The 12,173-nt window shown below is 42.3% G+C and overlaps 1 protein-coding gene across 50 annotated transcripts in view; it reads left to right on the top strand.

The window, feature by feature from the left end:
• The window catches only part of LOC105920517 (calcium/calmodulin-dependent protein kinase type II subunit beta), a 100,033-nt gene extending 92,981 nt beyond the window's left edge, over positions 1-7,052 (top strand). For 25 of the 50 annotated variants that reach the window (XM_036144185.1, XM_036144182.1, XM_036144175.1 and 22 more), the window contains 4 exons: positions 2,753-2,828; positions 2,911-3,005; positions 4,135-4,368; positions 6,197-7,052. In XM_036144185.1, the coding sequence (XP_036000078.1) occupies positions 2,753-2,828; positions 2,911-3,005; positions 4,135-4,367 (404 nt within the window). In that variant the 3' untranslated portion in view covers position 4,368; positions 6,197-7,052. Of the gene's footprint in view, positions 1-438; positions 529-1,102; positions 1,247-2,013; positions 2,191-2,752; positions 2,829-2,910; positions 3,006-4,134; positions 4,369-6,196 lie in introns of all 50 variants that reach the window. The other 25 variants (XM_036144143.1, XM_036144140.1, XM_036144141.1 and 22 more) reach the window with 3 other exon arrangements.
• The last annotated feature ends 5,121 nt before the right edge of the window (positions 7,053-12,173 follow it).

The following is a 12,173-nucleotide window of genomic DNA, read 5'->3' as shown; positions in this document are numbered from 1 at the left end:
ATTGTCGTTTGCGGTTGTAACGAGAATAAATGTGAATAAGTTCAGCCACTGTATTCCAGCTGATTAAACAAGTCTAACATTATGAGGGATCTTTCTCATTATCGCAGCCATCGCCGTTGTCGTCATCGATCGTTAGCTCTGTGGCGAGGCTCGCGGTAATGCCCCACGTGCAGCAGCAGGAGCCATCGCTGTAAATCTGGCACAAAGCGAGTCATTAACTGAGATAACGACAACATTCATTGCTTCAGCCGAAGAGCTGCTTTTGGTTTCTCGGTGTGAGGACAGAAACGGGTTCCTCACAAGCCCCCATAGTGTCGTCTCGCCGCCGCTTTCATTACTTCACGATTCTGCTGTCTCCCTGGTGGAAGATATCCGTCTGGATTGCATCTCTTGATTTCCTTGTGTTTGGTCTCGTCCTGTGTGTGTGGATGTTGTCAGGAAAGAGCTTAGACAGCAGCTCGCTTAAGGCGCAGTCCAGCACAAGTTCCCAGCCTGATAGCAGTCAGGGCTCCTCAGCTGCTGTGCACTGTAAGTCCGCATGGTCGGCCAGACTCAGCCTGTAACATGCACACATTCTCATCTAGTTACAAGCTGGCTACGTTTCTTTTCTCTGTGTGTGTGTGTGTGTGTTTTCCATTTGGTCCTTGCATGTATTAAAAGCATCCATCTGCTGCTGTTTAGCAACACTAAATCCCACAGGCTCCCCCTGACTTGGGCGGAGCGACGTCAGCCGCATTTTTATAGTTTACTCCGAGGCTTTTAAAACATTTACTAACGGCAATAACAATGGAATAAAAACGCTAAATTGCTTAGGATAAAATTGTCTCAATCTTCCGCCTCTCTGTTTTAAGAATGACTCTTTGGCTCCCTCTTGTGGAGTTAAATAAAAATAACAATAGTTCTCCTTAAGTCGTCTGGTGTTGGTGTTATTTTTCTCACATTTTCCAAGCATGAATTTTGTCAGAACATCACACAGAAGGTGTCGGTCAGCTTTTAGGATATGTTAATGATGATAACTGCTCACCATGAGGAAGTTTGTCAAATTCTTGGGGGTCGCCTTTTCAATTCAAACGCCTCCGTCTTCCTCCCTTCCCAAATTCAGCTGCTGCGAGGTTCGCTGACCTGCTGGGCTCGGTGCGTAGGGGCTCAGGGCCCATTACCGACGGAGAAGGCCGAGCCAGCACTCCGCCCCCCGCTGTCCTCTCCGCCCCCTCCCCTCCACACACCCCCGTTGTCCCCATGCAGAGTAAGTGGGCAGGAGCCGGCAGTAAATGACCTCCAAATTAGAGTTATATTCAATCAGCTGGCATCTGCTGTTCCTCTGATGCCGTGCCAAGATGCTGCATGATGTGAAGCTCGGACAGATCGCTGAACAGGGTCATAGGGGATGTCGAACAAGAAAACTGAGGAAGCAGAAAGCTTCCAAGAGCAAAGATGCAGGCTTTAGAAAATAAAAAACACTGTAAAAAAAGAAAATACTTAAAACGATAAATGATTGTAGATAGTAATGAGACACAGATGAGAATTATGACGATATTATGTCCTTGTTGGCTTAACGAGGAAAAAGACAAAATGTAATAAAATGATACATTGTCTATAAAATTAACAAATCTAGAACCCAAAGTAGCTTACAATATTTTCTTAATATAATTCTTTATTTAACGTGGCTTTATCCAGATGTTCTTTGTTCTTCTGCAAATCGCACCTATGCTACATTAAGTTAAAGTTTTATTGTTAATCCTCCTCTAAGGGATGCATGACGTGCAGCACAGTGAGCATTAGTAGCTTCATAAATGAAATAAAATCACATTTTACAGATTAATGAATGACAATTTAATTTCATTTGTGAAAGGACCAAAACAGCTTCCTGTTGAATCTGACAGTAGAAATTTACCCATCGCTTCCTTTTTCTCATCTTTGTCCTGTTTTCTTTTCCATCTTATTGTTTCTAATCTGTTTTCTATTACGTTTGTCCGTCCGCCCATCCGTCCTGGAACCCCCCCCCCCCCTTAGTGTCCCGGCTCACAGACCTGGTAAGCAGCGTTCGCAGGGCGCCGCCGCCAGCCGCACCTGAAGGCGACGCCGCCTCGGCGCCGGCTCCCAGCGCCAAGCCGGCCCCTCCACCTGCACACACCACTCCCCCACCTCCCTCCCACTCCCCCTCCTGTCCCTCCCTGTCCTCCTCCCAGAGTGAGTACTAAGCCCAGCACCAGCCCCCGTTGCTGCATGGCAGCCGATCGGAGGACACGATCGGATGAATTTGGACTTCAGTGCATTAATGTCTTTAACATCTGTGGATAAAGGAGCGTGTTCTGCAGAGTGCTGTGCATCACGTTGATCTAAATGCTGTTGGTTTGGTGATATTAAGCCTCATTAAGCTCGTCGGTTCTCTGCAGGAAGTTTACTACTCACTGCAGATTTAAGCTGTTTGGTTTAATTTGTCTTTGAATACAAAATGGTGACTTGGTGTGTGATGGTATTGGAGGAGGTGCCTTGTGTGTGCGTGCTCTCTTAAACTGTGTTATATCAGGATCAACGTCTGGAAGCTTTTGCTCTGGTTTGAAGTTCTTCTCATCGATCCTGTAAAACAAAGTAACCGTCTATAACTACGTTGATTCTGCCTTGGCTCTGCTCGAGCATCTGTTTGGTCGTATTTGAGTGACTGAACTAACTTCCCCTCCGTCGGTCCCGCTCCTGTGATTGGTTCCCTTTTGATTTACCTGTCTTTGTTTTGTTTTTTTTCCATCTGCAGCGCGCAAACAAGAAATCATCAAGATCACCGAACAGCTGATCGAGGCCATCAACAACGGAGACTTTGATGCTTACGCGTGAGTCTGGGCTCTTTTGTGTGCGTTTCGGATCCGTTGCACGATTTGGCATCAAAAAGAAGCCCGGCTGTTCTCTCTTCAGGAAGATCTGCGATCCTGGACTGACTTCGTTTGAACCGGAGGCGTTGGGAAACCTGGTGGAGGGAATGGATTTCCACAGATTCTACTTTGAGAATCGTAAGATCTAAATATTTGTTTCCCGTTGATTCTTCTCAGCCGTCATGGTGGGTTTTGATAAGGAGACAAGGCCGTGTTTACCTCGTTTAGTCCATTTATCCTCATTGGAAGAAGCTTTTACACGATACCTTTTTTCTTTTACCCAAGAAAAAAGATTTTCTCACATCACTTCTCAGATCTTTATTAGAATAATTAGGGTGATATACCATATGGTGCCTTAAAATGTCAATGTATTGGCTTTAAAAATGAATCGGCAGAATCAGTTTGTTAAAGTATGATGAAGTCCAAAGATTTGCTCTACATTAAATTTAAAGCCCAAAAGAACAAATTTTGTTTGTCTAAATTATTTTAAAAATATATTTATTTGCACAAGTGTTCATTTTTAATTTATATGATCGAATAATCTTGAGCATTTAGTGCCTTACAGATCTATATGTTGATGCAGCTGCATTTTGGAATGGATTTGTGATTTAATTTCATCAACCAACACAGATTAACTCAGCAAAACAAAGAGCCTAGATGTATAAAAAGTATAAAGATCTGAAAAGTGTGGCTTGCATTTGATTTCAAGCTCATTCGGATCGGATAGAGAGACTCTGTAAACCTTAATTTTCAAGCCTTGCCACACAATCTCAGTTGGATTTATGTGTGGCCTTTGACTAGGCCATTCCAACATATAGCTGTATGTTTAGTGTTGCTGTCCAGCTGGAAGGTGAACCCTAATTTTCAGCCTCTGATAGCTTTTCTTTCAGGATTCCCATGATTTAGCGTCACACATCTTCCCATCAGCTGATGAGTTTTCAGGTCCTTGCTTCCTTTGATGAAGACAATCCCCCCTGCAGGAGTCCATCACCACCAACTTATGGGGATGATTTAACTAAAAGTTACATTTTAGGCTCATTTGATCATTGTTTTAGCTGTGTCCCTTACTTCCCTGGCTTTCTACTTGTCGTGTCTTGGTAGGGTTGCGACTGTTGCAAATAAAGTACATTTAAGTTTGTGGTGAGACTAATTAGACTATGAAGTCAGTATATCTGTTTTTATTTGCCTTCTCTTTTTCTGTTGGTTTCAACCAGAGATGGATTAAAAAAATGTCCTCCTGACCTGTTCTTCCATGTTGTTTTTCCAGTCTTGGCTAAGAACAACAAGCCCATCCACACCACCATCCTGAACCCCCACGTCCACCTGATCGGCGAGGACGCCGCCTGCATCGCGTACATCCGGCTGACTCAGTTTGTCGACAACCAGGGCCGGCCGCGCTCCAGCCAGTCGGAGGAGACGCGCGTCTGGCATCGCAGAGACAGCAAGTGGCAGAACATCCACTTCCACTGCTCGGGCGCGCCAGCTGCGCCTCTCCAGTGAGGTACGAACCGTCCGCCTGGGGAACACGGCGGCACGTCTTCTCCTCAGAGCATGTTCACCAAGTCACTAACGAACTAAATCACCATTGGTTCCCTCTCTTGCTAAAGACTTGTGGAAAGCCTGTAAATAGATATTTGTTCATTGCAGTGTCAACACTGAACCTGAGGATTTTCAAAATGCAGTTTTTATTTCTGATGCATTTATTTGGTAACAGAAGGTCTACAAAACAATTGTTTCACCGGTGATTTTTTATTTTTTTCTCAAGGAAGGATTTCCTTCTGAATTTCTTTTATATTGAATTTATATGAATACAGATTAAAGCGCGTTGCTCTAAGCCACTGGGCCACCACTACCCAACAACCAGGAGATGCAGCCAACCATGATGCAGCTAATGGGGAATGATGCCAGCAAAAAAAATAAAATAAAAAAACTCTGCTGGGGCTTTAAGGGGAACAGTAGCTATGTTTACATGCACAAATGTTCACGATCGGATTGAAATGTATTTGGATTAAAAAACAAAAAAACAATCGTATTGTGCTGTTTAAACAGGCACACAGTTAACTAATCCTAATCATAATGTGTGTTTATATGCTCCTGGCTTTATTCAGAGTAGAACCATCCTGACATGCGCAGTTATCAAAAAAAATGTCTATTAAATAAAATAGAGAAGAAGAAGAACTTCCGTCTTTGCTGAACAACAAAAAATAGTAAATAAAGCAGTATTATACGAGCTCATTTAACATCCCAGCTCCCAGGCTGGACTTGCCCCAGCTTCTAATTACGGTTGAAACGTTACTGAATAAATAATTTTGAGCTCTTTAAAGTTTCGAATAGAAAGGTTTATCGGGTACACCGATAGTTTTGCTCCCCGACAAATTTCCGCCACTCAAAGCAGACATACATCACATTGAAGTTGGGCGCATGTGCACACTCAGGTCAGTTTGCCACATTCGAAATAACTTGAGCCTGAAAACCATTTAGATTCACGTTGATCGGATTATCAATCGCCATACACCACCCCTCTGATTCAGATTACAATTTCAGTCCGATTGAGCTTCATCCGATCACAAAATCTGACACATTTTTATTGTGATAGGCACTTTATTCTGATTAATTTTGTCCATGTAAACAACATTTCAAAAACTTGCATTGGATTTGAACAAGTCAGTCCTGTGTAACCTAAGCGGAATGTAAGCAGGCATATTTTCAAACGCATAAATTTACACCAGGCGCTGCAAAGTACGCTCCACAGCTGCCAGTTTCTGCTCAGAACAGGAGTTTTGCCACATGGACAGATCACCAAGTATAAGGTGCGCCTTGGCCTTCCTTCTCCTCCTAGTTAGTGAAGTGTTGCGAGAGGAAAGGCAGAGAGCTCAGCCACTGAGTGCAGCTTTAAAAAAGTGACTTCTACCACCTTGTGGCCGAACTCGACTATTACTTTGGGATACTTTTGAAGGTGAACTTTGACACAGGATGTTGTTTTTCCGTTTATTCCTTGCTAAACAGGAGCATGTACGCATCTGAAATCAGAACTTCAATCTAATGTAGGCGCCGCGCAGCGTAAATACACCTGTATTAGGCTTCTAGTGTACATTTATTGACTGATTAAAATGAAGAGCTAACCTAAGCGTAGGACGTGCATATGCAACACGTCTGGTGTGTTTCCTCCTGAAGTCTGATGACCTGCAGCAGGTCTGTTTGGGAAAGCTTCCACAGAGATGTCAGCGCAGCAATGGGCTCTTCCTCATGACCGAACCTCAGCAAGTTATATCTGTGAAGGTTAAAGTGTAAAAACTGCAACTCTAATATCCGTCTGTTCTCACTTTTAGGGGTTGAATCCTGTAGTTGTGTCTGTCAGGAATGATCTGCTGGAGAGAAGAAGAGAAGAAGAGGAGGAGGAGGAGGAGGAAGGGATGAAGGAACACATCCAGTGTTGACCAGGAGGACATGACTCGTCACGCCTGAACACATAAAAATCCCTCGCTCACTGGACTCCCAGCCTCCATCCCCCAGCATGCACCTCTACTTTTACAGCTACGAGCCCCTGACAGCCACCTCTCATCGCTCAGCCGCTCCCCACCCGCCGCCTTCTTCTTCTTCTTCTTCTCCTCCTCCTCTGCGGCTCGCTGGGTGTTTGATTCGTGGGCGTGACTCCTCCTCTTTGCGGTCTCTCTCCCAAACCCCGCGACATTTTCGTGACACCGCCCCTCTTGTCCTCCTGTGAATCTGCACCTGTGTGACATAAACACTGCACTGGAAATTCAGTATGTAAAGTTTTAAGTAAAATCTATAATTATCATTACTATAGTATGATTATCATTGTTACACATTTGCAATTGTATATGTAATTTGTATAATTCAGATTTATTGATGCCAGTGGTTTTTAGAGTCGAAGGAATTGTTTTGTTTGTTTGTTTTTATCTTTTTAAGGAAGCATGTTTTCTCCCCCCCCCCCCCCCCCCCCCATAGTAACAGTGGCTGTTTTATCCTTTTCTGTGGCTGTTAAGTGGAAAAAAGGGTTAATTGGCCGTTTTTATAAGTTGCTGCTTCTGCTGTAGTTCTGAAGTCGTGCTTTCTGTCGGGTTTAGCATTTTTACTTTTTATTTTTTTTTGTCCGGTCTCCGTTGTTGCTTCTTGGAAGGGCGTGTTTCTGACGGCTGCCACTTCCGAATGTCGGGTACGATGTCACAGCTGGGGTCAGAAGTTTACATACAGCCATCATGGGTCATGGGTGTCGGCAAGTTTGGGCTGGAACTTATTATATTCAACTTTTACTTCTCTTGTGTCTAATGTTTATAAAAGGCACACCTTTGGTTATTTTTAGAAGCAAGGACTGAGTACACAAGATGGGTTTTCTCTTACAACACACAGGGTCAAAATTATACATACAGGCTCAGATTTATGCATACAATTCAATTCAATTTTATTTATATAGCGCCAATTCATGAAACATGTCATCTCGAGGCACTTTACAAAGTCAAATTCAATCAGATTATACAGATTGGTCAAAAATGTATAAGGGAACCATTTGATTGCATCAAAGTCCCGACAAGCAGCATTCACTCCTGGAGAAGCGTAGAGCTACAGGGAGAGTCGTCTGCATTGTCCATGGCTTTGCAGCAATCCCTCACCAGTATGTGCTAAATGGCCCCGAGTAAGCGGCACCTCTACCAAGTTGTTTTTATACTCGTCAAACAAGCTTCTGACGTAAATCTGGCTCCATATTTGATTTGCCTTCTTAGCAGAATGCTTAGAGTTTATTTAAACCGCTTTGTTGAGTCCTTCCAGTCCAAAGAAAGTTCTGATCTGTGTCTTGGATCGTTGTCCCGTTCAAACACTCAAGGTATAGAAATTTCGACGTAGTCTTCCCTTTTTGCACGTGTATCACTGGCAGCAAATCAGTCCCACAGCATGATGCTGCCACCGCCATGCCTGACAGATGCCGCAAACTATCTTGGCTCTAAAATGCTTAACTTGACCCAAACAGACTTTTTTTTTTCTTTCCCACTGTGGTGGTGATTAGTTCTCCCATCTAGTAATAAAATAGAAGCAATTTATCTTGTTTACATTTCAGTTTAGATTCACGGCGTCAGTTTCGGACTTTTCCATCGGTCAGTCTAACGAGATCTGTTAAACAAATTATTTTTATTCCAGCAAAGAGAAACTACCAGCTGGAATTGATCATTATAACTGAGACGAGGTGGAGAACCTGTAAAACCTTCAGCGCCGCTCATTGAAAGGTTTCCAGTAGGAATCTGTTCAAGCTGGATTTATGGTTTTGACACCATGTGGGTGTTGGAGAAAATCCTAACATGTTCCTAAAAGTCCCACTAGGTTGTTTGTAATAAGTGAGGCGGGAAAAAGAACCGTTCAGATCTGAACCGATGAAAGTTGGTGAGCTGACATGATGTGAAGCGTGGTCGTTTAAGGTAGAGACGTAGCGTTCACGGTTAATTTCAGGTAACCGAGCCCAATCAGAGGAACCTGTTGGTGGCAGGAAGAGAGTCTTTGCTGAAGTCTGAGGAAGAAAACTTTCCTCCCCGCCTGGTTCTGACCTGCACTCAATCAAAAGCTCCGATCCGTGTCTTACAGCCGCTCACAGCTGCAAAACCTAAAGCAGGGTTTTAAAAATGCACAAGAAGAGCTGATTTTAGTTATTTTACGATCCTAAAAATGCTTCTAGATTAAAGAGTCGGACCTGGAGCTCAGTGACTCATCCCACTCGGGGCTCTTTGTGTTTTCCGATCGCACGGCGATGCTCCGCCGGTGTCTCCTGCTGTTGCCTGGAGACCGATGAACCCCCCCCCCCCCCCGCGCTTGAAGCTCGGCGCTCCCTCTTAAAACGGGCCGAGTTATTTTTAACCCCGCTGCATCGGCGCTGCTGCCTAGAAGCCAACAGCAGGTTCACTTTTCTTTAACAGAAAGTGACAAAGGAAGGCTTAAGCTCCGAGTGACGGATCCTTTTCCGATCGGTGACCTTTTCATGTAGAGCCGACTGCGTTTTCCATGTGAAGCACATCCACAAACTAAAACTCCAACCTGCAGCAGTGAGGAATCATGAAGGCTGTCGTTTGCTCGGTGCTTCAGTCCCGTCGACCTTTTAATACGGCGTGCAATATATTCGTATGTGCTTGTAGATTTAAAGCTTTCTTTTTAAAAGCCTGGGGAGAAGTTCTGGAGGCGTTTGTGAGAAATTGAAAGAGAGGGCCTTCAAACCTCCCCAGGACTTGTTTTTTATGCTTTGTTGTTTTTTTTATGCTTTTACTTCATTGTGTTTGGTTTGTGTACAGTGTTATTAGCCTTTTGACAACATAAAGTGCTCGTGCCAGAGGCAGCAGGGGCCGAACAGACGGACTCTGCAGCACTGAAAACTGATTACTTGTTTGATTGGAGGCTCGACTCGCGATCAGCTCCGCCGTTCTCCGTCCACCGTCGGCTGCCTTCGCGTTTTTTTGTCTCGCCGCTCGGTCTGAGCAGGAACTTCAGAGAGACCCAGCAGTCGGTTTGGTGAACAGTCCTCAGGTTTTTATTTATGTTGAGTATTTATTTATTTATTTTAATAGATGTTTTTAATGTGTTTTGTTCTGTTGTTTTTTTGTTTTTCTTATTAAATTGTTTTACGATTGTACAACTCGTACAACTGTGCAAGTACTGTCTGCTGTTGCTCAAAAAGGAAAATGTGCTCCGTGTTAAACCTGTTCTTAAAGGGATAGCGCGCCTAATTTGGCCAACATGCAGTGAGTTAGATATTTGGATGCAAAGTCCGTTAATTAAAAGTTAATGCCAAAATCATATCAATTTGTTTAATAATTTCAGGTGTTTCAGCAAATAATGACAAAATAATTGAGATATTTGGTATTTTCCTAATCAAAACGTATTTTTATTACCAACATATTCAACAGACTATTTAAAAAAAAAAGCCAATGCATTTGTTTTCAAGTCATAATAACTAAAAGGCACCTTTAGGTAATAATGTAATGATTTATTTTTCTTATTGAAGTACAGTCGGACTCCCATCGTGTTTTTCAGCTGTTTTACGTGGGACACTTTAAGACTCATATTATACGGCGTGTTTTTTTTGTTTTGTGTGTGTGTGAACCGTCCCTCTAACGCTTCATCAACACTTTCTTTATAAGATGGTGAACTTTGTCGGATGAAGCCTTTTTCTCACCACTGAGAGTTTGCATTGTCTACTTGAACACATTTTAATACAAAGAGGTCACTGTCCAACCCTGTCTCCAGACACAAAAAAAGAAAAGAAAAGAAAAGAAGAAATAGCAGCATGTACAGTACAAAGGTGATGTTCCTCTGTTCCTCTTAGTGTGTTTCTAGCCTTGTAATAAGATTCATATTTAAAACGAGGGAGTTCACAGTATTACAGCACTGCTACTGGCAGCGTAGCTTTCATCTTCGTGCATGACAGTCGAAAGGACACTTTTTGGGTTTTTTTTGGTGTTTTTATTTGGGTTCTCATTTTTCTACTGAATGCTGGTAAACTCGACCTGTCTCTATTTTCTGAGCTTTTTAAGTGCATATAACTATTTTTGTCTCCAGATGATATAATGAAGATGATTAATATGGTAAGGATTATTCTATTCATGACTGTGGCACTGAGGATGACCATGATGAAGTCGATGATGATGATGATGACGTGTTGATGATACTTTTGCATGCCTTTTCTCTGGGTTCTCTGGGTTGTCAGTGCGGCGGTTGTCTCCTGGAGGGGAGGAGCAGTCGTGACACATGAAGCACAGATTTTATTTTAGCTTTTACAGAAATAGGCTTCAAGTCCAGACGCTGGATCAGAGAGACAATCCAATTCATTAAAGCTACAACAGTATTTTAGACCTTCTAAATTCAGATGAGTTTTTTTTTTTTTTTACTGATCGGGGTGAGCTCTGCTGCTCTCCTGTCAACCGAAGCGTCAGTGAGATGAAGTGAAGCCGCCGACGTTCACTCTGAACTTCTGCCGTCTTCTTCCTCCAGCAGAGTCCAGCTGCTCTGACATCCCTGATCCGGTTTCTCCTCCTAGGGAATCTTTCTCTCTTTCTCCCGCTCCCTCTGTTTCCCAGCCTTCTTCGATCATTTCTCCGCAGCCGGCTCTTTCTAGTATCCCTGTGTCTACCTTTTTTTTTTTTTTTGTCGGCCGGACTTTCTTCTGTATAATATTAATCCTCTAGCTCTCTGGTTCTCTCAGATTATTGCTCTGTTCTCTTACGTGCTACACGTGTTTCTCTAACTTCAAAGGAAATGTGTTAAGGTGTTATCAATAAAACGGCAGTTTAAATAGAAACTTCAGTGTCTGCTTGTGTCTGTAAAAACCAACAAACTGCGGGGTAGACGCTTATTACTAGCAGCATATAGAATAAATACACACTGAGACAACATGTCGCTCTAAATCTAGTTAATATTTATTAAATCTTTCTCTACAATCATTCCAAAAAAGCACGAAGGCTTTAAACATATAAGCCAAAGAGGAATAAAGAAATACAGCTACATAGGAAACATATCAAAGGAAGAAATGTTCTTCTAAAAATAACGTTTGAGATTTTGAACATTTATGATATAAAAATATGAAAATACGTAGAAATATGCTCTTTTAAAAAGTTTTATGAAGAGAACTATATGTACACAGCACGTTAATCAGTATAACAAAATATCTAAATATCTGAACTACGATATTTGTTTATTCTACACAATAAAACACGATCTGAAATGAAAAAACTAATGTATAAAATGCATTGGAACATTGTTGATGCAGTGCTGTAAAAAAAAGTCATTTCTTTGTCAGGGATGTCTAATACTTCTGCTTTTCTGTCACACTTAAATTATTGAAAAACACATTTGAACATCAGGCAAAGACACAGAGTTAGAATAAAACAGCAATCCAAACCATTCTGGACCTTTGTCAAAAAGTAATCCCCCCCCAAACCAAAGAACACATTTTTTCCACCCTGTATAGCAACAACTATCAGAAAACATTTAAAATAAATGATGGTTAATTAAAAAAATAATGGCGATATATCAATCGGATTTCAGACCAGACTCACTCTAAAGCCTTTATTTCAGCCATTTATAGGTGGACTTGTGCTTTTAATTACTGCCCTGCTGCATAATCTCAGATCCACTAAGGCTTAACGGCAGGAAACTGATCCATAGGACTTTCTGCTAATAAGCAGAATTCAGGTTTCCATCATTTACAGCAAAGTGTAAATTTCCTGAAGCAGCAAGGCGGTCCCTGACCATCACACTGCCACCATCATGTTTAAAGGTGATTAATGATGATTTTGTTTTATAAACTCTGTG

This window comes from Fundulus heteroclitus, chromosome 12, assembly GCF_011125445.2.
Source record: "Fundulus heteroclitus isolate FHET01 chromosome 12, MU-UCD_Fhet_4.1, whole genome shotgun sequence".
Classification (NCBI taxonomy): Eukaryota; Metazoa; Chordata; class Actinopteri; order Cyprinodontiformes; family Fundulidae; genus Fundulus; species Fundulus heteroclitus.
Note: the sequence above shows the minus strand (reverse complement) of the source record. Positions and strands in the feature narration are given on the sequence as shown.